This window comes from Amphiprion ocellaris, chromosome 18, assembly GCF_022539595.1.
Source record: "Amphiprion ocellaris isolate individual 3 ecotype Okinawa chromosome 18, ASM2253959v1, whole genome shotgun sequence".
Classification (NCBI taxonomy): domain Eukaryota; kingdom Metazoa; phylum Chordata; class Actinopteri; family Pomacentridae; genus Amphiprion; species Amphiprion ocellaris.
In genome coordinates, this window is record NC_072783.1 from 10,609,872 (window position 1) to 10,634,869 (window position 24,998).

At 39.4% G+C, this 24,998-nt stretch overlaps 1 protein-coding gene across 5 annotated transcripts in view; it reads right to left on the reverse strand.

Moving 5' to 3' along the window:
* ryr2a (ryanodine receptor 2a (cardiac)) overlaps window positions 1-24,998 on the reverse strand; it is a 200,443-nt gene that overhangs the window by 45,962 nt on the left and 129,483 nt on the right. For all 5 annotated transcript variants that reach the window (XM_023264877.3, XM_035945815.2, XM_055004359.1 and 2 more), the window contains 31 exons: window positions 24,166-24,277; window positions 23,603-23,723; window positions 23,224-23,393; window positions 22,055-22,275; window positions 21,398-21,488; window positions 19,809-19,949; window positions 19,042-19,205; window positions 18,655-18,733; window positions 17,318-17,407; window positions 16,912-17,049; window positions 16,719-16,796; window positions 16,467-16,542; window positions 15,917-16,040; window positions 15,145-15,260; window positions 13,374-13,438; window positions 12,879-13,000; window positions 12,596-12,645; window positions 11,849-11,909; window positions 9,679-9,917; window positions 9,511-9,592; window positions 8,914-9,044; window positions 8,064-8,191; window positions 7,119-7,311; window positions 5,986-6,068; window positions 5,474-5,631; window positions 5,167-5,254; window positions 4,841-4,933; window positions 4,512-4,682; window positions 2,524-2,583; window positions 1,585-1,719; window positions 1,210-1,322 (listed from right to left, as the gene is read on the reverse strand). In XM_023264877.3, the coding sequence (XP_023120645.2) occupies window positions 1,210-1,322; window positions 1,585-1,719; window positions 2,524-2,583; window positions 4,512-4,682; window positions 4,841-4,933; window positions 5,167-5,254; window positions 5,474-5,631; window positions 5,986-6,068; window positions 7,119-7,311; window positions 8,064-8,191; window positions 8,914-9,044; window positions 9,511-9,592; window positions 9,679-9,917; window positions 11,849-11,909; window positions 12,596-12,645; window positions 12,879-13,000; window positions 13,374-13,438; window positions 15,145-15,260; window positions 15,917-16,040; window positions 16,467-16,542; window positions 16,719-16,796; window positions 16,912-17,049; window positions 17,318-17,407; window positions 18,655-18,733; window positions 19,042-19,205; window positions 19,809-19,949; window positions 21,398-21,488; window positions 22,055-22,275; window positions 23,224-23,393; window positions 23,603-23,723; window positions 24,166-24,277 (3,693 nt within the window). The remainder of the gene's footprint in view (window positions 1-1,209; window positions 1,323-1,584; window positions 1,720-2,523; window positions 2,584-4,511; window positions 4,683-4,840; window positions 4,934-5,166; window positions 5,255-5,473; window positions 5,632-5,985; window positions 6,069-7,118; window positions 7,312-8,063; window positions 8,192-8,913; window positions 9,045-9,510; window positions 9,593-9,678; window positions 9,918-11,848; window positions 11,910-12,595; window positions 12,646-12,878; window positions 13,001-13,373; window positions 13,439-15,144; window positions 15,261-15,916; window positions 16,041-16,466; window positions 16,543-16,718; window positions 16,797-16,911; window positions 17,050-17,317; window positions 17,408-18,654; window positions 18,734-19,041; window positions 19,206-19,808; window positions 19,950-21,397; window positions 21,489-22,054; window positions 22,276-23,223; window positions 23,394-23,602; window positions 23,724-24,165; window positions 24,278-24,998) is intronic.

Consider the following 24,998-nt stretch of genomic DNA (forward strand, 5'->3'; position numbering starts at 1 on the left):
GCACCAGCGTAGGGTCTGACAATGGGTCCAAGGATTTCATCACGATACTTAACAGCAGTCAGAGTGCCGTTGTCCAGCCTGTAGAGGTCTGTGCGTTCCTCCATGGACATGCCTCCCCAGACCATCACTGACCCACCACCAAACCGGTCATGTTGAACAGTACTACAGGCAGCAGAACGTTCTCCACAGCTTCTCAAGACCCTTTCATGTCTGTCACATCTACTCAGGGTGAAGCTGCTCTCATCTGTGAAAAGCACAGAGCACCAGTGATGGACCTGCCAGTTCCTGTGTTCTATGGCAAATGCCAGCTGAGCTCCACAGTGTCGGGCAGTGAACACAGGGCCCACTAGAGGACGTCGGGCCCTCAGACCTTCCTCATGAAATCTGTTTCTGATTGTCTGGTCAGAGACATTCACACCAGTGGCCTGCTGGAGGTCCTTTTGTAGGGATCTGGCAGTGCTCATCCTGTTCCTTCTTGCACAGCGGAGCAGATACCTGTTCTGCTGATGGGTTGAAGACTTTCTACGGCTCTGTCCAGCTCTCCTAGAGTAATAGTCTGTCTCCTGGAACCTCCTCCATGCTCTTGAGACAGTACTGGGAGACACAGGCAACCTTCTGGCAATGGCAGTTATTGATGTGCCATCCTGGAGGAGTTGGACTGACTGTGCAACCTCTGTAGGGTCCAGGCATCGCCTCATGCTACCAGTAGTGACACTGACCCTAGCCAAATGCAAAACTAGTGAAAAAGTCAGAAAACATGAGGAGAGGAAAAAATGTAGGTGGCTTTCACCTGTAAAACCATTCCTGTTTTTGGGGTTGTCTCATTGTTACCCCTCTAGTGCAACTGTTGTTAATTTCATTAACACCAAAGTAGCTGAAACTGATTAACAACCACCTTTGTTACTTGACCAGATCAGTATCAGAAGTTTTTTCTGTCTTGATGCAATACTTAGAATAAAAAGTGTTCCCTTAATGTTTCTGAGCAGTGTAGTTGAAACCTCATGATTAGTAGATCAAGTAGATCAAGCACGAGTGTTTGTCAATGTGACCAATTTGCTTTTGTTTGATTGCTGATTTCGAAAGATGTTAAATCTTAAATTACATTTCTTCATTTTGCATGTCAGAATTTCCTCAAAGTTTGGCGTTATTTCCAGGCTTACAACAAAATATGATCCCACTGATGTGTCCACATGTTCATGCAGAACTTACCTGGGCAGGTTATAGAGAGGTGCCATCCTGAAGCAAGCGACCACAGCTCTCTTCCTCTGTTTAGACAGCAGTTTATGCCACACGGCCTTCTTACTGCGCTGAGGATGCTCCACCTAAAGACACAAACTGAACCACTCAGTCCAGAAGACATTTACATGATGTGGCACATCCTCTCACAATCTAAAGGCCACACTTCCACATCTCTAGGACACCTAGTGTGGCAGATTTTTCTTTTTGAGTTGGGGTGGGTTCAGTAGTGACCAATCACATCAGCTCTTGTAAGAGGGGAACTGCAGGGCTGCTTCTATTCAGAAAGCTGTACTTCTCTAGAAGTAGCAGACAAAAACAGATCCACTCAAATATCATTATACAAACCTGGTCCAGGTGGAAGAGGACATGAGCGATGTCCAGGACTCTTTCCACGGTCTTCTCTGGGTCTGAGGTATCCTCATAGTGGTTAGGGAGGTCTCTGTACAGAGCCATCTGCCAACGAATAGCTGGGTCCTCCAGCTGTACAAGATGCACAGACAAACTGGATTTCTATGTGTTGAGACTGAACACTTCTGAATACTTCAGTCCAATATAAATAAATAAGATTAAGTAAAGTTTACATCCACATCTGTCCAGACTCATCTTATATATGTAATGAAGACTCTAAAGACATTAAATAGGTGGACACCCAAAATTTGAGTCACTAGTTCAGTATCTAATCTAATGTGTTTACCGTATGGTTACAATATCACGTTCTGTTCTTGAGTTATGCCACTGAATAATGGCCAGAAAAGTGCTTTTTCAGAACAATGACGTCAAGGTGAAGTTGACCTGTAGATATCCTTTTGGATTGAAAATGCCATCACTTTATAATTATTTACAATTTATGAGTTTATTCCATAGCTAGCTTATTAATTCTTGAGTTACTGTTAAAAGCATGTTTTGTGAGGTCACAGTGAATCTGACCTTTAACCACCAAAATTCAATCAGTTTACCTTTGAGTGAACATTTGAGCAACAGAAATCCTCTCAAGGCATTCAAGAGATATTGTGTTCACACAGAATAGGACGAACATGCAACTGACAATCCACAACAGCTGTTGCACAGAGGCAAAATGAGGTAAGAATATGAACAAACAAGTGTTAAAATGGATTTTCTGAGGTGTAAACATAAAAACTGACATCTTAAGTTTTCCTCAAATACACTTAGAGTGCTTTGATGTCATTGTTACAGTCACAAGCTCGTGTATGGGCTCGTTAAGCTGCAAATGAATTACTATTCTTAGGCTCAATAAAGTTGTCTGAATTTGAACAGCATTTTTACCTTTCCTTGTAAATGCAGATTGTTCCTGATGATCTCTCGAACTTCATCCTCTGTATCTTTCTGTTGTGGAAAAGAGGCACATCCAACAATGAACAGGTGTTGAAGATCTCACTGATAATCTGGATCTTTTCTGGGAGCTTGCATCATTTTTAACAGAGGGCAGACACCCAGCCCACAGGGTACAAAAATGTAGTCTGTGGTACTGCAAATCGCTCATTAAAAACAGCGTCACAGCTGCTCCACACAGGCCTGCGTGAATACAACGTTTTCTTGGTTATATCTTGGGGAACCATTTTGAAAGTCTAGGACTGTGCTGTGCTTGGATTAGGCTGTGTAGCAGTATTTTTTTTCTGGTACAAGCTGTCATACCTGCTTGATCAGTTGTCAAAGTTTAGCAAGAACAACTTCTTTTTTGTGAGAAAGTACTCAAGATGCTTTGTTTGGTATTTCTGTGACATGCAGCTAAATGTGGTTCAGAAAATATCACTGGTATCATCAAAGATACCTCTTTTTTATTTTTTAAAGACTATTCGATTTACTTGCCCAATATTGCAGATTTTGAATGAATAACATCATGGGGAACAACAGGAATATTTCTGGCTTTTATCTTTATTAATTCCTGAGATACTGTCCTTCAAACATGGCTTCAGATTTAAATGTGTGAAATAACATGTTGAAAGGTGGAAGACGGGCAACCTTTATTTTATAATGTTTTAGAAAGTATTTGATATGTCAACCTAAATATTACAGATACCATTTTAAACATCTGTAGCTCGTGATGAAAAAGTTTCAAGCCAATCAGAGATGGTTGAGCAGAATTCTCCTGATGATTTAAGATGGAACAACCCCATAGACCAGGGATGTCAAACGTGCGGCCCGTGGGCCAAAACCGGCCCTCTAGAGGGTCCAATCCGGCCCGTGGGACGACTTTACAAAGTGCAAATATTCCAGAGAAGACATTCGCTGCAGATTGTAAATTTGTAAAACTGTAAATTTAAAACACTTTCTAGACCATGACAAGTTGTTGCGATCATAAAATAAAATACGAGATTGTTCATTGTTCTTTTGTTGTTTTTTGTCTGACTTTTGTCATTTCTCATGTTTTTGTCATTTTGTGTTTGTTTTTTGTCTTATTTTTTTCATTTTGTGTTTTGCTTTATTCGCTGTTTTGTGTATCGTTTGTGTCGTGTTTTTTCCTCTCGCATGTGTTCTTCATCCATTTTTCTGGTGTTTTGTTTCTCACTTTTGTCATTTTTGGTCTCATTTGTGTAATTTTTTTGTTTCATTTTTGTCGTTTCTCCATTTTTTGTCCCTTAGTAACTTTTTTGTTAAATTTTTTGTCTGCTTTTTGTTTTGTTTCGTGTCTTTTGTCAAATTTTTGTCTTTCTTTGTTGTTTTGTTTCTTGTTTTTGTCATTTTGCATCTCATTTTTGTAATATTTTATCTTATTTTTGTTGGTTTGTCTTTTTCGTCTGACTTTTGTCATTCTGACTTGAAATTGAATTTATTTTCTTCAGAAATTTCAGGTTGTTCATAATGTTTTGTAAAAAAAAAAATTCTAAATGTGAACATTTTCAGAATGTACCTTTTTGCCCTAAAACAAAGGAAAAATTTGGAGTTGTGGCTATTTATAGGTTATTATGCTGTGATTTTACTGGTCCAGCCCACTGGAGATCAAATTGGGCTGAATGTGGCCCCTGAACTATAACGAGTTCTACACCCCTGCCATAGACTGACTACAGAATTTAGCTTTTAACCAACACCAAGAAGATGAGCACATCACTCCTGTTTTAGCCTCTTGATACTGGCTCCCAGTATGTTTGAAGATCATTCATGGTCTCTCTCCCAGTTACATTTTTGATCTTTTAGCACTGTATGTACCAATACATTTAAAAAGCCATTTGCTCGTACCACCGTGAAAAGCAGATGTTTGTCAGTTTGGGGAGTAAACTTATGAAACAGCCTGGATGATAATAGGTCACTTCTACCTGAGTGAAGCGGTTCTTAGCCAGTGTGATGAGCTCCTGTTCTCCTGGAGCACAGATGTTGAGTCCTACAGGCAGCAGACGTTTCAGAGTAGCAACAATGAGACTAGTCTGCATCGAGTATCGATCGCCCTTCCTCTTCATCTTCTTCCTCTCCTGGTCTGAAACTATTCCCTAAGACAAAACCAAACATCATATGGAAAATGATGTATATTTATATTTGTAACATAGCTGCAATTTTTTCCACGATAATATTTTTGCCACATTTTGCTCCAAACAGTCATTTGGATGTACTTCCTTCTCTTAAGGTGTGTCTATACATAGGCCCATACCTTTGACATCTTACACTTAGTGTCAGTGATGAGGAAGGACATGTTGTTGATTTCATTCTGGACCACAAAATTCTGTTCCTCTCTCTTGAAGTTCTGCATACAAAAGACAGCATATGTCACTCACTCATTTCAAAGTCTTACTAGTTTACTGTATTGTTTGTCTCTTTGACTCGCCTTACCTAGACCACATTTTACCATACTGTACAACAGTTATTTACATTATGGAGCCTCTGGTCTGCTGCTCCCTGGTGTACCTTACCCTGAGATATTTTCTCAAGGTAAGGTAGTTTTGGGTTACTTTGCATTCTCCTCAGTCATTATCTTACATGAGACTTGGCCCAGAAGATGAAAACCTCAGCCACCATCCGGAAAAGCTCCTCCGCCTCTGCGTTGGACTCTTTCAGCCATCGGGCCCTGTCAATATATCAGGGTATTCAAGCAGCATGCTCAGCTCCATCATCCTTTCTCCAAAGATGCAGCTTTTAGTAACACAGAGTACTTGCAGGACAACCTTATAGATCAGTAATTAATTTATAGAATTAATTAGTAATACTAACACTCATTGTTGTGTGAGTCATATTTCGTGTGACTATAAGCACCAAAGTTTGACACTGTACAGTCAAAGCATTGTACCTGTTGTAGTCAACAAATCGTATGAGGAGAGGGTAGAAGGCATACAGGTCTCTGACCAGTATGGTGAACTGGTCCATGATGAGAAGCTCTGTCTCTGACATCTCACCCCTCCCCTCTGCCTTGCTCTGTTCTTCATCCATCAATACAATGGCTGCTTTCTACAAAACACAGTAATACATATTCTGTACAACACTGTATGCTAAGTGCTCGATTATTAATAGTAGTAATACCATTTTTATAATGGGATATACCTGCACACTTCATTACATTCTATTATAAATGTTTACTGTTAGTTGTTGGTAGATGGAGGTCAAATCATGCATTTGATAAAAACCAGTCTCATTTAAAAACATTAAACCTATACAGGTTGGAAAAAACATCTAAAGCTAGTATGCATAGAATTTAGCAGAAAATATAAGTAAAAATAGCATAGCAGGCTCTAAAGTGTCAAATCAATTATAGCTGTTACAACACAGAAATCAAGATCACATTGCAAAAAATATGAGACATACTTTTTTGAGTTTCTCCATCAGAGGCAGAAAGTGTGTCTTTAACAGCTGGGCTTTGGCTTTGCTGATAATTGGCTGAGAGAAGACTTGGGGAAAAGGACAGAGACAGTGTTAGATCAAGCACAAAATGTATAAAATGACATTTCACAATGTGCATGCATGTATGTATGCACATTTGCATTCCACATGGAGACCGGTGACGATACATTTATAGGGCTGTGAAAAAATGGAGGCACAGTAAGGAAAAAAGGACTATTTCAATAATAAAGCTGCCACTTGTTATTCAGAAATTAACTTGATACCAAGAGCAGCAAGAATAAAATCTTGGAGAGCCTGACACACCCACAGTTCCTCTGTAGATTCTGTCTGTCTCAGTCATTCTGTCTCCTCATGGAATCTAAAAATTGACTCCACAATGTGGGGTGATCAGGACTTGGTAGGGCCAGACCATCTGGTGCAGGACTTCTTGTTGCTAAAGGAGGTTCTTTATAACTCTGGCTGGATGTTCAGGCTCATTGGGCTGCTGCCAAATGGATTTGGACTGATTAAACCTCTCCTTAATGGTACTGTTGGATGAACATCAAGCCTTTTCCACGTCAGCAACATTGTGAAAGCCCAGCATTTAAAAAAAAAAAAAAAAAAAAACGATGTAGAAGACGTATTCATGCCTTCATCTCTAGTCCTCTACAGCAATCCCAACTCATTCAGAACTTTACCACCAGGCTCTCACAGTATCATATAAGCAGCGGTTTTAAAATATTAAAAAAAACCTTCTCTGCATTCACACCTAAAACCTTAAACACTCTGCCAGCTGAGAGCCAAGTAAAGACCTACCTCCACAAATTATTTCTAGTTATCGTATCAATGCATTTTATTGCCTTGTTTTTAAGCACTTAATGTTTTATTTTTGCTTGGTGCGTACAGCTCCTTAAATTAAAACAACTGTATAAAAGGTTCTATCAAATAAAAAAAACTTAACTTAAACATTTAACCTGCCAAAAAGTTTTGCACAGTACATATATATGCTAACAATGTATTTCAGTTGGTCAGTGTAAATATTAGTGGTTTGTTACCAGTGATTTTACACAGGAACAGAGCTAGCTTCTCTATGACACACAGCATGCGGACATGTTTACCAGCCAGTCTCTTCATCCAGGCTCCCTCATCTATTCCCAGATTGTTGTAGATGATCTTGAGAATGTTTCCAAGCAGAGTGTTCATGTGTTCAGAGGTCACAGAGGTGCAGCAGTCGTCAGCTTTGTCTGGGTGACTCTCTGGTCCATGTTCCCACCAGTGAGACATGTAGCTGCACAACATTGGCAGCACAACCTACAATGGCAAAAAAAATCATGCTGAAGGCTTCCCATTAATAGTCTGACAACAAATCACACAGAAACACACTTTGTATCAACCCTAACTGGGTTTATTTAACAAAGAATCTTGACATGTCTAATTTCAGTTAAGCAGTGGATCAGTTCATGTCATTTCAGATAGCAGTGTCAGTCCATCACCTCAGATTCTGTTCAGTTTAACTATTTGCTATTGGGACCCAAAACCAAGTTTATTTTAAGTGACTCTTGAGTGTCTTATGCTTTCAGACCTGGGAAGTTTCCACCTAAACCAACCCCATATTAACTGGGTAACCACTTTAAGTGTTTAATAGCGCCAAAACTAAAACTCCCAGAGGTTTTATAATTAGTGAAGACAGACTAAATTCGTAACCCCCGCAATAGACGAGGGACCACTGTACTGGGTATGTATGATGTCATTCTGTTCTCACTATTATTCTCAACTTTAATAGTTGTAAATATACTGAGCAAAACAGTCTGATGAAATAGACTGAAGATGAGTTTCATTAATCCAAAGAGGAAACCAGTCATCTCTGTTTAATCCATTTTAGTACTTCATAGTGGAGGTGGACAACACTGCAGCGCTGAAGGACCACCTCCAAGTTAAAAGCTCTGATTATATGACAAAAACCAAAGTGTTTCTACCATGAATGAGTCTGGGGTGAGAAGAGGCACTCTAAGGAAGCTAAACCTAACTGACATGTTTACATTATGAGTTTGCTAGTGAGTTACCTCCATGACATGGGGCATCTGAGTATATCTCATGCCAGACTCTGCCAGTTCCATGATCTCTTCCAAAGATTTCTCTAAGTTTGGGATCAGAGGGCAAACTTCCTCAACCTGCCCTGGAAGACCTAGAGCTGAGATGTTGAAAGAGAAGTGTACATAATCCATTAATGGTTAATGAATATATGTAGGATGTTCAGGAAAAACACAGACTGGTTTCTGTTAGAGGTGAAAATACATCATTTTCTGTGGAAACTGTGAAGACACATGGCAGCACATGACAAAATCTATTTTAGATTTGACGTATTTATCAAACTTTAATTTGTTTTTTAAAAAGCATGCCATGCTAAACATAGATCTACACTGAATCAAAGCACAAATTATTGAAATTACAGCCATTTATCTATTAAACTATATTTAGTCACTAGTCACAAGGGATTACTCACTTTTCCATTTTTTTACAATAAGAGCCACATTTGTCATCATTTCTCCCTAAAGGCAGGGATGTGTGTTTCCAAGTACAAGTATTTTGGGGAAAAATTAAGAAAAGAGTAAATCCTGCAGATAATGACTGAAAAGTTTTTTAAAGCTGAAACCTGCACTGTACAGTCATACATTCCACTGTGGCTAGAATTTTAATGTGTTACAACAGAATGAATGAAATATGAACATTTAAAAAAATACAATTTGCATGTATTTGATATATTTTGATGCTGCTGAGTTCATATCCCGCTGTTCAAGTATGGAGTTAGCAATGTAGCTACGTAGAATTATCTGTCTGACTCCGTTACAAACTGGAATCTCAGAGCTGCATAGAAATGTAGTTGTATCGACTTGTAATATGCAAACTATGTACCTGCTCTGTCTTTACTTCCTTTGCTGTTATAGATGGAGAAGCTGTTAAACTTGTTGTTATGAGGCTCGAGGAAGGCAACAGGAAAAGCTGCTGAGAAGGCAGCTAAACACTTTCCTAATGCTGGACGCTGTCTGGAAAGGAAAGGAAAGGAAAAGGAAAGAAAAGAGAAAAGGAAAGGAACATGAAAACAGGAGCGGCAATGTTTATTATAATTATCAAAAATAAGTTTCTTTGTTTCTTAAACAGTTAACCACAGATTTTTTTTTTTTTTAAGTAGTCAACAGTATGAACGCTGAACGCAGATATGTTGATTTAATAACACTGCGCAATAATAACACATTTTGTAATATTGTTTTCTCTTTAGATTTCCTTTTTTCCCTTGTTTTAGGGCTGGATCAGACAGACAATTTACAACTGTCATCTTTACATGGTGTCATGTGTTGTCAGAGGCACCAAGCACTGTTGTTTCTGCAGTCAACCTTAGTGTTAATAGGTTTGTCATGCTGGCTTCTGGACTTGAGAGACAAAAGTAAATCTTTTACATCAAAACTGCACTGGAGGCCTTTAAAGCCTGCTGTACTATCCCATATAATTTACCTCTCTACATAGATGCTTTTGTTGGTTCCCAGGAAGTAGAGGCTGTTGAGGATTCTGTAGCAGGAGACCTGGACATCATCCACTGAAGGAAGAGAGACCAACATGTTGGAAATCTGACATCATCCTCCAACTAAAACATTAATGCTGAAGCTCATTGTCAGTACTCACATATCAGGTCTTCTCCAAACAGGTTCTGTCCAATGTGTTCAAACAGGGATGAAAGGACAGGCAGCAGGGCGAATGTGGTGTAGTTGATGATTTGAGTGACACCTCTTGGCTGCTCCCTGCTGTGAGTGAACTGACCGAGCTTCAGGTTCCCTTGAGTCTTCTCCAAATCCTCGGCTGCGCTGTCGAAGTACGACCGTAAAGCTGCCTTCACTGACTCCAGGCCAGTCTTCATCACTGTCCTGATTAAGTTAGGTTTTACATTATTGTCTTGACAAGAGACAGATGTTTCAATCAACTGCACAACAAGAAAATTCCCATCACATTCTACCAGTTTAATAACTGTGGCTTAAAATTGCAACGGAACAAATGACACAGTTTTGAAAAATACAGCAAAAGAAAAGACAACACTGAAACTGTTCAATTACTGTGAAATATCAGAATAAGATTAGAGATGTCTGATATTGGCTTTTTTGCCAATAACCGATATGCTGATACTGTCCAACTCTCAATTTCCCATTCCGATATCAACTGATATATGTGGGCTATGTAACTAACTTTAAGTAACATCACACATCTACTGTCGTGGAATTAACACATCATGCCTAATTTTATTGTGATGCCCCACTGGATGCATTCTCAAATGTAACAAGGCTTTCCAAACGTAAACACTGTCTGTGCAAAATAAGAAAACTACTTCAACTTAAGTTATTGAAAAAAATGCCATATTTATGCCATTTTTATTTTTTTAATTGTCTCAAACAACAGTTCACACTCTCCTTCCCTCTATGAGTCTGGTAAATGCTGGCAAAATTCAGGTATTATTTTATCGGTTTTCATGATAGGCAAAAAAAAAACGACGATACCGACCGATGTTTTTTTTTTTTTTTTTTTTTTTTTTAATACCAATATCGGGCCCAAATTATCTGTGGGCCGATATTATCGGACATCCCTAAATAAGATGCTTATCTGTGGTTTATGTTTTTCCTGCAACTTTAATCTAAATGTTGGCCATTTTAGGAGCTTCAGTAAAAAGCAACTGGACTTCTCTTATAGGTTTCAACTCTAAGTTCTGAAGGTAATAAAAGGGAGTTTGCTGACATTAAAGTTTGTTTGAAATATCAGCTCTTGTGTGAATATGAGTTGCATTGAATTTTATACCCATATTTATATAATGATTTGAATTATGCCATTTAATAGTCATGTTATCCAGAATGAAGGAAGAGACAGTTTAGCTGTGGAAACTGTTGTGAATTGGCTAATGCTGTCCCATCATGTTTTGTATAACTCAGTTCTGTGTACAGCATCACCAGTTTAATCACACTCACACAATGCAATAATGCAGAGCCAAGTCGGGTCAAGTCTCCATCTGCATGTTTGCATGGGCAGTTGTAAATTTATTAGCCCTGAATCAGCATGACATTATAGTTCCAGGACTTTTCTGAAAATGATGCTAAAAAATGCTTTAGTAATGGGGGCCTTGTTTGGAATGTGTAACAATGCTAGTTGAAGTAGCACAGCTAAGAGTTCTCTGATATTCTAATCTTAGCTACCTTAAAAAGACAAAATGTAGACCTGAAGTATGTAAACATAGCCACATTAGACAAACCAAACCAACACCAGCCATAAGAAAATATCAACATAAACAGCTTCAGATACTTTTGTCCCCATGGGGCCCAAAAGGATTCTGCTGCTTTTAGCAATATTCAATTTTATTAAAATTGAACTGGCTGGGTCTCCTGTCTGCCAAGTACCACTGGAACTTCTTTCACAGTGGTAGTCAATGTCAGTCATCTATTACCTATCAGCTATCGTCTGATGGAACAGATACGCTCCTTGTAGGTTGACTGTTGACTCAAATTCACCATTTGACAGCTTGTCTAGTCAGTTTCTGCAGCATCTTGCATCCATATGTTCCCTAATGCTGGGTCCAATGTGGTGTTATATGTGTCAGATGTACATGTATAGATTTTTAGTATGATTTGAGCAATTTAACGCACTGATTGACAAAAAAAGACAGACTGACCAGGAGTAACTGACTTAATGTAACAATGCTGCATCTATCTGAACCGAACAATTACCACTAGCCTGAACATCATCCCATGTAAACTTCCTGTTGTAATGACAAGTGGGAAACAGACACACAGAGATTAGGGTTCGTCTGGTCTCTCACCTGGCATCTAGGCTTTGTCCCAGTATTTGCAGACAGTTGACTATGGACGTGGCATTGTTACCTGCACAGCAGAGATCACATGGTACACACACACAAAAACAAACTGAATCCACAGCGAGTGCATGTCTGTCTTGCAAAAGTTAAGCGCAAAAGCATACTAAGACAAGAAAACAACACTCTTGTTTGAATCTGTACTGGTTGTCTGTATGAAATCACATCCTGCAGGTATGTGTTATAGTGACTGACACAGCATATTCAAATGAAAAAGATGTTCCTTTTACATCAAAAGTGTAAAAGTTTAGAAGTGAGCATGCTACTCTTTCTAAATCCAGGCCATTTGATGCTGCCTGGGATAATGAGAAGCAATATTCTTGACATTCTGATGGCTTGACCAATAATAAACATCTTTCCTTTTCCCAAATATGTCTGTTTCCAGCAATATTAGTTTTTAGTTTCCAGATGTGGAACATCTTTTTGCTACAAGGACACGGTGGAATTGAACACCAAACAACACACACAGCTGCTGAGCAAAGAACAAATATACAAACACTCACAATATCATGCATGCACACACCTAGGGTTGTCATGACAACTGATATTTTGGTAACGTATCAATGAAACTATTCTGAAAACATGACAATAGTGTCACCATATCGAAAGCAGTTTGGACCAAAGTATTTTGAAAAAAAAAAAAGCATTTTTTTGGACAATATCATCTTTGCAACAAGTTAGTTACACCGTCCTTACCAAATAAGGATATCCTATGTCTGACAAGAACTCCCAGTTTGCAGAAAAGACTGAAAATATTCAAGAAGACAGGAGACAAGAGGAGGTAGAGAAAGAAGCAAAAGATAAAAGAAAGGTTTGAGACAATCAGATGAGGAAGAGTTGAGAGAGCTGGCTCAGTGACAGGAATACTTGTCTCAAACATACAGTTAAGGTCTTATTTCATATTTAAGCAATAATACATGACTGAGTTGTATACCCTGCAATAGTCTCACTGATTCTTTGACTGTTGTTTGCCACTCACCTGGTCACCATCTCCTTCTCCTTGTTGGAAGCATGGCCACCACTGCTGATTGGGTGGATGGCTGTGGACAGGAAGTACAGCCTGTGGTTTTTAAAGTACTGATCCACCAATGGCAAGACGACCTGGGGGTTAAACGAGACACATACAGTGTCAGTATAGAAAAGAGGATTTTTTGCTTAAATTCATGCAGACTTGTATTAACTAAGCTCACACACTTCTATGCAACAGCAGTACCTTGACTGGATTTTACGGCTAAATATAGCATGCACAGAGAGTGAACTAAATGTTTAATATTAATATTATTCACCATTTTAATGAGACACAAACAGATCTGAAGTTTTAGGCAGCTCTGTGAGATGATGCTTGATAATCACTGCCACAAAACACAAGGTTTTCACCTGACTACCTCTGGCCATGCAGACTAACATTACCACATGTTTAAACTGAACATACCCGAATACCAAACTAACATATAAATCAACAAAAGATTAGTACCGTTCCAAAGAACTTAATCTGCTGTTCATGAGGAACCTTCTCTCCCTTTGGCTTTGTTCCAAGATCTAAATGAAAGACAGAACAGAAAAAAAAGACAGTGAGGTCTGCATGGATTCATGAGGTGCCTCCAGTGAATAAATTTAAAGCAAATTTGGTATTTTATTCACTGTAACATTTTCAACTTCAATTTGTGGTGCAAAGAGTTCAGAGAACAGGGCATCATCAATCAATGACTGCTCTCCCCCACCATGTTCTTCAGTTTTTAATCTGCTGCGCCATGGTCAAAGTGCACTTGTCTTTTTCACAATGTACTGGTAACTTACGAACATTATGTCAATTAGATTTGCTCCTTTTTCATGTCTGTAACATATGCAGTCAGTATAATCCATCAATCAATTAAAATGTACTTGTATAGCCCAACAACAGCCCAAAGGGTGACCCAAGTGCTTCACAGTGAAAAACAAGAGAATAACTTAAAAACAACAGAGTAACTTAAAACAGAAATAGCAGTAAAATAGACAGTAAAACAATAAAATAAACAGCAATAAAACAGCACTAAAACATACATCTCAAAGAAATAAAAGTATTAAAATGTCACCATGCTGTTAGGTATTGAGTTTTGATTTAAAAAGAGCCAGGTCAGTGATGGTGAGCATGTCGAGGGGGGGCTTGTTCCAGAGCCTGGGTGCAGCTACAGAGAACGCCCAGTCACCCCAGTGTTTGTATTTAGACCTGGGTACTTCAAGCAGCCGCTGATTGGATGACCTCAGAGCACATTTTGGTCCTTCAGAGTTAAAAGCTCAGATAAATAAAGTGGAGCAAGACTGTTAAGAGCTTTAAAAACAAACGAAAGTTTAGAAAGAATTCTTGACTGGACTGGAAGCCAGTGGAGAGCGTAAAGGACTGGGGTGATGTGCTCACGTCTGGGGGTGTTTGTTAAAAGACGCGCTGCAGCATTTTGCACGAGTTGCAGGCAGCCGATAGATGACTGGGAGATGCAAACATAAAGTGCACTGCAGTAGCCCAGTCTTGAACTGATAAAAGCATGAATGGCTTTTTCAAGGTCGGCGCGGCTTAAAAAAGGCTTGATTTTGGCGAAAAGGCGTAACTGAAAGAAACTTGCTCTGACAACAGTGTCAATTTGTTTGTTAAATTTCCAGTCTGTCAAATATCACCCCAAGATTTTTGACCGTTGGTCTCAAAGACATTGAACCGAAGCCTGATACATCAGTATCAGTACCTCCAAACACAATGCATTCAGTTTTGTCCTCATTTATCAGTTAGAAGACAGCCACTCCTTAATGACAGACCTAATGTGATTCTGGTTCTTTGCAAGTGCTCACAACAGAACTTGTTAATCATAATGCTGCATGTGATCAGTGTCATCAGTGTCCATGTCTTGCCACCGCTGACACTGCATAGAAAACAACAGCAATGATTTTGAGTATGGTGCTGCTGTGTCACTCTATGAAGAACTCTCCTTTTCTGAAAGTGTCACAGCTGCCAACAGCACGCTAGGTGTTAATATGTAATAATTTAAATGGCCTTTTAAAAATGTGTGTTACATGTAGGCAATTAAAACAACTTCATACAGTTTACACAGACATATTTTGCTTCCTGAAGCCATCCACCCTGCTCACTGCTGTTATTTTGGTAATAAAGCACCTGTCTCTCTGCACCAGCCTTTGGAAATCTGAACAGCAGTTCAGTTACGGTACTTGACATGCACTGTCATCTATTTATTACTCTTAAGACATCAAAGGATTCTTACCAAACTCCATCATGTGTTGGTGGGCCTGGTCAACATATGTGATGAGCTGCTGTAGGAAGGTGTAGGCAAATCGTTTCTCTATTGCTGGAGTGTCCAGTTCCTGTGACTTCACACCTCTAGAAGCAACATGCACAAAGGAATTATCTGACAGTTTAGAAAGCCATTTTTCATCTTATTCAGATTTTTTGAAGGTCTCTACTGTCCCAGTCTGTTTTTCTGGGTAGTGATTAGCTTAGCGCAAAGAATTTAAGTAGAGGAAAACTGGCTATCAGAGGTGAAATCATAAAATGTAAAGGTGATATATCTTAATTTAACAAATTAAGATATAACTTGAAAACAGGTAAGACTGCGATCTGCTTCTCAACTAACAGCAGCTAAATGTGACCCTGTCACAGTCTCTCATGATGCAACTCACTATAAGACACCAATATAAATCTATGATGGAAAATAATAACATATAAAAATAATAAATAAACGGTATAATACACCTTTATCAATGTAACAGGCATTAAAAGTGAGCTGTTTCTCTCAGGCAACACCCACCAAATAGAGTACATGTAACTGGCCATACAGACTTTCACATCAGGTCATATGTGATATTACGTAACTTTAGGTCAGATACTACATCAAAATGTTGGGCATGTTCTTTTAGACTGTGAGAAATGTTGTTGTGCACACACATTATAATTCAACTATGCAAAATCATACAAATTTCAGATGTACTTCACAGTATCTCCAATCATGTGTGTAAAATGTAAAGCCAATTTCCTACCTGGACACAGTGTAACCATTAATCTGAAGAAACTTGAGGATGTCCTGTGCTTTTTCTCTGTCTTTGGATTTCTCTTTGGCAGTCAGTGTGTCATAAGGGACCAGCAGGGGATGGTTTCCTCCACCTGAAGACAATAGCAGCAAAGCACAATAAAGAAATAGATACCATGCTAACAATTATAGAACAATTTCTCTTAAAATGGTCAGTACAGTCACAATTATTGTTTATTACTCGTCATTTTATCATTAAATGTATTGATGGTTTTGCCATCAGCTCAGAGAAAATAAAAGGAATTAAGTGCTTGATCTTTGTTTAAATGCACAGTTTTGAATAATTTTGATTTTTTCATCATGAATTTGTCAAAAAACAAAAACAAATGAGGAATAGTACCCTTACACTGCCAGAATTCAGGTGGTTATGTCTACTTATGAAGAAACACTGATTCATGCTTTTGTGTCATCATACAGTGGCAACAATAAAAGATGGTGGTAATGACAGCAAAAACAAACAAAAAACGGGAAAACCTGCTGTAGAAATGTGTAAGATTCACCTTTGGCTTCAAGTTCCATTTTCTTTTTCCTGGCCCAAATATTGTGATAATTCTCTGCAAGCAGCTCTGCCATAGACTGGACAAGAACAATGTTCAACATGTGTGACTGTGTTCCAGATCACTTCATCTATCCTTTCTTAATATCATTGTACATTATTGTGAATACGCTACTTCTACAACAGCTCACACTGATTCATTACATTTCTTTTGTCATAGATATTGTGTTATCCTTCTGCATAGAGACAAACACACCTGCATGTCTCTGGACAGCGTGACGTTGCTCATATCAATGGGTCTTGGGCTGAAAGCTGAAGCTCCTTCAAAAGACAGCTGTGGGAGACAGAATTTGCTCTATGATGTCACTTTTCACACATTTTTCCCTTTTGGCTTTGAATCACATAAAAGTAAATGTTACGTTTGCAGGTGTGCATGTGTCCATATGTACCTGACTGGCCTGTGATATCCTTCTGGATTTGTTGTGGAGGCTGGCAGGGTCTCCCTCTCTGATCCTGTCGATGCTCCAGCCCCACGACAGCATGGTCTTCAGAGACTCTCTGACCGGCCAGCAGTATGCCTCTTTATCCTGCAACATTACAGCCCAACTTCACAAGTGATAATTGTAAGTGAATAATAATAATAATAATAATAATAATAATAATAAAAACTCTTCCTCTGGTTTCAAAAGATAATTTGCTTACATATGTGCAGTTGTCACTAAACAGTTTTTACAGAAGAAAAAAATGAAATGAGATTCTATGAGTTGATGCTGGCAACCATAGAATAGTGTTGTGTTGACTACAGATAGTAGAACATCCTTTCTAAACACTGAAACAGTTGCATGTGGAGACTACCTTCTCAAAGAGGCCTTTGTATGGTTTCAGTAGAGGGTGGCTCTTGCTGATTTCACACATCTGTTCTCCATATGACCAGCCATTTGAAAACTGGAAAACATAGGTTAGTTCAAAATTTGTATTTTCATGTGTTATAGCATTAGAATGTTAGCATTTACCAAGACAAATATTTCGTTGGACTTCCTTTAGTTTTGAGTATGGCACACATTCACTGTGGCATCACTTTGATAAGCTTCTGCAAAGTCACAGCATTTATTTCTGTCCAGAGTTGGATTCATTTTCTGCCAAGATCTTATACTGATGATGGGAGAGCCGGACCGCTGTGTAAAGTCTTCTCCAGCACATCCCAAAGATTCTCAGTGGGGCTGAGGTCTGGACTCTGTGAAGGCCAATCCATATGTGAAAATGATGCCTTATGCTCCTTGAACCACTCATTCACATTGTGAGCCCCATGAATCCTGGCATCGTCATCTTGGAACGTTGCTGAACCTGACCAACCCCAGACCATAACCCTAACCCCCACAGGCTGGTAGGCACTAGCCATGATGAGAGCATCACTTCATCTGCCTCTCTTCTTACCCTGATGCCCCCATCACTCTGGAACAGGGTAAATCTGGACTCATCAGACCACATGACCTTCTTCTGTTGCTCCAGAGTCCAATCTTTATGCTACCTAGCAAACTGAAGCCTTTTTTTCTGATTAGCCTCACTGATCAGTGGTTTTCTTATCCCAATCCTTTGAGTTCCCTTCACACTGTGTGTGTGGAAATGTTCTTACTTTCACTATTAAACATAGCTGTGAGTTCTACTGTTGATTTCTTGTATGATTTCACCAAATGTTTAAGCCATCTCCGATCACGATCATCCAAGAGTTTGTTCCAACCACATTTTCTCCTTGAAGATAATAGTTCTCCACTATCCTTCAGGTTTTAATAATGTGTTGGACAGTTCTTCACTTGATTTTAGTAGTTTCAGAAATCTCCTTAGTTGTTGTCTTTGCTAGAAGCACGCCAATAATTTGACCTATCTGAGACAGAATAACATTATTTCCACAGGATGTGTCTTCCAACGTGGTTGTTTAAGAAATGAGAAGCTCCTCACTGCATCAGCTAGGGTTAAATAAGTTGTTGCAGCTGAAACATATTCATCACTGCAGTAATTATCCAATGGAAGGCTCTTACCTATTTGCTTAGTTAAATCCAGGGGGCGCCTTTTTTTTTGGACAGTCAGTGTTTGTTCAAGTAGAAATTTTACATTTGTTGTTTTGGTGACAAGCAAAGAAATAATTATAACATTTAGCAAACACTAAAATATTATGAGACCTTCTCCCTTCTTACCTTTTCAATACACCACTTCTCATGAATGTGCTCTGCATATCTGGTGATGAAATAGTCCAGTTTCTCTGGGACAGTCACACTGTCGAAGAAAGAAAAAAACACATTCAGATAAATGGGCTCAACTGGCATCTAGGCTGGTCTGAAATGCAGACAAAGCCAAGCCACCAGCAAATGTTACATAATATAAATCTGCAGAGACTAGACTTAAACAGGGGTACAAACAGTGCTACAAAATGATTTAATCATTTTTGTTAAATGGTCTGTCTTTTAAACTTTCAGGAATTCTTCATAAAATTCTAAATTTGGATCTGAACCAAAAGTAACTTGGAAAAAACAACAGAGTGCTGTGTGTGTGTGTAACACAGTGAATCTAAATATGTTGCATACCTAGTGGTGTCTGCAGGCTGTGGAGTGAAGTTTCCCTCAGAGTCCATAGATGACTGTTTCTCCATCATGGCCATGTAGTTGGACTCCATGTAGTCTGGAGGAAGAGCTCCAGCCACAGCACTGAGACATGGTAGCGCCAGTTTAAACAGCTCCTGGTCATACCGCTACAGCGTGAACACATATTCATGGTGCGTGAGAATGCTGCTCTATACATCATTAAAAAACACTGTTCTGCTCCAACTACACATTGCATTTTATCTGGTTCTGCCCATGTTTACAGCTGCAAAACTGTGTGTATTGCAGATGCTAGTATAAAACTACTAATGTCCAAAGCTAAGGACTTGGTCTCCAGACTTAGATTTTTGTGCAGTCATTGAATCTTGGCTAGGGTCACTGAACTTCGTAACACAGAAGTCTAACCCACAGCTTTTTTCTCCTTTCTGCAAGATCTAATTTTTCTCTTCTTTTTTTTTTTAACTTTCCTATTGTTTTCAGAATTATTGCCTAATGTTAAAGAGAAAAAAAGAATTAATAATTCCATCTATCTGGTATTTTTCCACAACGCGTAAATAGCTAACAGTGGGCGTGTGGGGTTGCAAATATGTGAGTATTTTCCAGACAGAGTCTAACAAAGAAATATGCCAATAATAGCTGTATAGGAAATGCAGAAAATTTAGTGCTCTGAGCTCATCCCATACTGACGAATAATAGTCAGGATATGTTAACCTCTAGCATACTGATGTTGATAAGGGTTTATAAGGCCTCACCTTGTGGGACAGAGCATCAAATATTCCCCAGAACAGTTTCCTGGAGAGGTGAAGTTCTTCGTCTGATGCTGCTCCAAAACTGCCCCAACCTCCAGCCAGGCAGTAGTACTTCCAACAACGCTCATAGTGATTGGTCAACAGCTGGGGAAAGTGAAGAGCACATTAATCAACAGTAAGTATCATCTTCATACAAGTCAGTTGCACAAATTCACAACGCCAGGTACAATAATAAAATCCATCCATCCATTATCTATACACCGGTTAATCCTCATTAAGGTTATGGGGGGCTGGAGTCTATCCCAGCTGACTTAGGGAGAAGACAGGGGACACCCTGGACAGGTCAGCAGTCTATCACAGGGCTACACTCAGACACAAAGAATCACACTCACACCTACGGATAATTTAGAATCACCAATCAACCTCAGGAGATCATCTAGCTGCAAGGCTACGGTGCTAATCACCAAGCCACTGTGCAGCCCATAATAATAAAATGTTAATGACACGTAGTATCAACACATTTGCCTAAAAGGGATCGTGTTGCTTTGCACTCATGGTAACAGAATTAGAATAAATCTATTTTATAAATATAGAAGGTGACTTTAAATTCAGTGGTCCTTCACCAAATCGCGGTTCCCTTTTCGCGGTCTCATTATTGCGGACTTTTAAATTGCATTTGGTATCACGGATTTTTCGCTATATCGCGGGATTTTGCAGTTAATAGGCATTTTTCCATATTTATTATTGTGGCGAGCTGCGTTGAATAATAGCGCTGGAAACAAGGATATGTGCTTTTTATGCACTCTGCAACTGGCAGATGCTTTTATTCTGACACAAACGGACAGCGACACTATATAAAATGTGGCAGGAAGTCATCAAACACTACACTTCACACAAACACTAATAACACTGTAACACTAATAGAAACCACAATGATATTTCAACCCCCCACACCCCGAACTCCCACGGTGCATTGCAGCGCAACAGTTCAGTCACAGTGAACAGCTCTGCGATCGCTACATTATTTTAATTATTTTGTGGTAAAATAAGCATTTTCTAGCCTAAAAAATCAAAACAATATAAATATATATTTAAAAAGTAATAAATAAAACATATAAAAAGGATACTTAATGGAAATGCATAAAATGCATAGTGTACAGTGCTGGGCTCTGATTGGCCCAGCGACCATAGCATCAGTGTCCTCTGTCTCCTGTGTAGCAGCATTCAGCATCTGGCCTTGTCCATTTCACATAGACGTCTGATCACTGCGCAGTGTTGCTCTGCGGTGATGTGTAGTGTGTGGAGAGGGTTTATAAAGCCTTAAAATATATATAAATAATAAAATATAGTCGCTACTTTGCGGATTTTTGTCTATCGTGGGGGGGTCTGGAACGTAACCCCTGCGATAGACAAGGGACCACTGTAGAGCACATTTTAATATATATACTTATTTATATTATAATAACACACTATTACAATTTCATATTAGAGAAAGAATACACTTGATAGCACTGCAGATGGTAGTTCCAGCACATGACTGAAAAGCACTTATGAACTGACTCTGTACACTAAAGAACTGATGTGTTTCTCACCTTTAGAGGCATCTTGGTGTGTTCATTAAGCAGAGGAACGTCAAACACCAGCCTCCTCAACAGATGCTGCATCATCGAAGGCCTTAGCTTACTGTGCATTATTGAGATGACATCAGTGGGTTATTTGCAGAAACAGAATACATTTTCCAGTGTGAGCGTGATAACAATGACTTCACTAGAATAAACTACGAAGAGAGGCTCAATCTGATTTCAAGACAAAATAAAACAAAAACAGGGAAAGGACAGCAGAAGACACAAGGAGAAACTATTTTTAAAAATACATACTCCAAAAAGTGACGATACGTAAATTCACTAATGGCAACAGCCAAGTTCAATCCAAAGATTGTAAGAGTGATGGACACTTAAAATATGAATACATTCAGAAGTTGCAATGTATTAAAGCTCAAGGATATTCTAGTAAGTGAGCTTCAAACTGACACATAAATAAGGTCTGTCTGCAATGAGGGTACTGGAGGAGTCAAAACCAAAATAATTCAGTTAGGATCTTCATTATTTCTGCCATATTTGATTTCTGTTAGGCCAGTTTAGATTCATCTCAGTACCTCATGCCTGGTCTTGTCAGTACCTCACATTGCTTCCTGACAACTCTGATGGCTTTCATATATAGAGGTCTTAATAGTAGTAGTCCAGTCTCACCCACAAACAGCTAGCAGACACTCTTCTATGGCATCCCTCTGGGCCTTGGTGAGGCAGCAGCCTTTGGACAGGCGGTAAACCGTATGAAGGAGTGAGTCGATCAGTGAGGCGAACGGCTCCGTCCCCGCAAACAGTGGAGCACATTTAGTCAGTAAAGGCAACACTGCTGTACACAAGTACCTGTTAAGGGCAAGAGCCATATCTGTGGCACTGAGAGCAACCTGAAACACACACAGAGACAAAAGAAGAGAGGACAGAGGGAGTAAAGACATGTATGACCCATGTTTTGTTTGAGAAAATACGCAGTCTTCATGTTCTTTCTATGAAGTTTTATATTTTTGATGACTGCTCTTGCTGAATTAGGAAATCAAACAATTCTCTTTTCAGTGTGACTGTAAAAGCTCCATATCGTTAATGTATTCTTCAGAGCTAGTTAATATTTATAGCAAGGTGACCCCTTTCACACTTCCACTGGATGCTTTATCAATACAAGAACATTTAGTAAGAGAAGCTTTGAAAGCCTTGCAAACACATAATTGTTGGGTGCCATATCATAAAACTTTATGGACCAGTGGCTCAACGAAGCGTTGGCTCAGAAGTAGATAATCCATTACCATTCCAAGCACTGCATTCAAAATATTTCTTAAGTAACAGTGCCTATGTACTAACAGAAAAATGTATTTAAATATAGAAACTAAAAGCACAAACTCTGCAAAGAGAAATCTGTCAGTGTTACAAAGTCGTTATGATACATTAAACTGAGGAGCCCTGTTTTCAAGGTAATTTTACTACATATTCTATTAAGCTCCTGGTGGCATTTCTGGAAATGGTCAATTTTGCAGTTTCACTTGATATTCACGACACTTCACTGTAACGAACACAATGAGAACAATTCAACTGAAAAGAAGTGACGTGATTTTGAATGCTTGGTACATCTACTGGGCTTATAAGCAGGATTTTATTACTGCAGGTGCAGCAAATCTTCAGTACATTTTTAATTTCTGGAAGTGCAATTAATAATAACCACCTTCATTATTATTAAGTTGCAAAAAGTATTAGAAAGTAAGAATATCAGGGTTGAACAAAACAGCAGAAGAAGTTTTTTCTTCAAGGAAATGGAGTGGAAGAAAAGATAGCAAACACCCATATGCACACAAAGACAAACTTACAGTGTCCAGAGAGGCAGCAGCCCTCAGATCTGGTAAGAACCCAACCTCCAGAAGGTGGAGAAGAAAATTCTGGTCTTCTATACCATAGACCCGGTCCAGGAACAGGACCATAGCTGCTTTATGGTCTGGACAAAAACCAGCTGACATGTCTGGCTCCACAACCGACCCATCTGTAAATCCACAGGCATACATCAGCACAAGCAAGAAACAAGATTTACGGTTCAAAGATTAAAGGTGGTCATTATTAACAATTGCTGTAAATGCTGCTGTTTATTTGTGGTTGTACAAGATCATCACGGAGCCTCTACTGGACCTATTTAAGATCAGGATTATGGCTGCATGCATGTACGGTAAGGGGAGTGCTGCAGGATTTGCTTACCTTTACCCAGGTTAGGCATTGAGAATGGAATGCTGATGACTCCCACCAGGTCTTCAATAGGAATGAGAGACCTCAAAATGGCTCTGATGCGAATTGCTTCACCTTTACCAGCATGGATCAGCTGATAGAAAATACATGAGGTTAGATTAAGAACAGTCTGTGTCTTTGTGTGTGTGTGTGTGTGTGTGTGTGTGTGTGTGTGTGTGTGTGTGTGTGTGTGTGTGTGTGTGTACTTGTTGACAACCAGTTTGAGTTTTAGACAGATGGAGTGAAAACATTTGCAAACAGGAACAGCTTCTGACTTTTTCACACCTCTTCAGAAGGTTAGGACTTAGCTTTAGAGCTAAGGTTAGAATTAGGTTTAGATTAAGGCAAGGACTGGGAAAAAGCATTTTGTTGTGACGGTTATGGTTAAGTGAATAATGAATGCATTCTGTCAGTGAATGTCCTCACAAAGACAGCTATACAAATGTGTGTGTGTGTGTGTGTGTGTGCATGTGTGTGTGTGTGTGTGTGTGTGTGTGTGTGTGTGTGTGTGTGTGTGTCAATCTGATGTCACTCACATGCATCTCTGGAGCACAGCGGCCCAGCAGGTCAATGAGAGCAGCATAGAAGGTCATGATAGCATTCCCCATGTGGATGGTATCATCTTCCTCTTCCTCCTGCATGTCACTGCTACACACACACAGACAAACACAGATTAACTGCTACTATATGTAGATTGTTCTTCCATTAATATTAGGAGGTGATCACGAATCAAACAAACCAATAAGCAAATGAGTGTGAAGCTGCAAATTGAAGTAGCTCAGAACAACCACATGTTAGCTGGGTGAACTGACCTTGACGTGTCAGTAGACATTACACCAATCTGCCACAACATTCTGACCACTGACTGGTCAAGTGAACAACATCGATCATCTTGTTATAATGCATCATTCTGCTGGGAAACCTTGAGTCCTGACATTCATGTGGATGTTTGACATGTACCACCCACCTAAACATTGCAGTTTGAGCAACCCCCAACAGTAACAGCAGTCCTTGATGCCAGTTTCCACCCTCAGCAGGACAATGCACCCCGACACACCACAAAAACTGCTCAGGAGTGGCCCGGGGAACACGACAGAGCTAAGGTGTTCATCCGGTTTCCACGCTCCCCAGATCCAAATCTTCCTGAGCATCTGTGGGATAAGCCTGATCTAGGTCGGTCCCACCCTGCAACCCACAGGACCCACAGAATTCAATGGTACCACAGTACATCCCCAGAGGTCCTGTGTCAACGCCCCACTGGGTCAGAGGAGTTTAGCAGCACAAAGGGGACCAAGAGATTATCTGGCAGGTGGTCATAATGTTATGCCTGATTGGTGTAGAGCAGACATGATAGTATATGAGTAGCTAT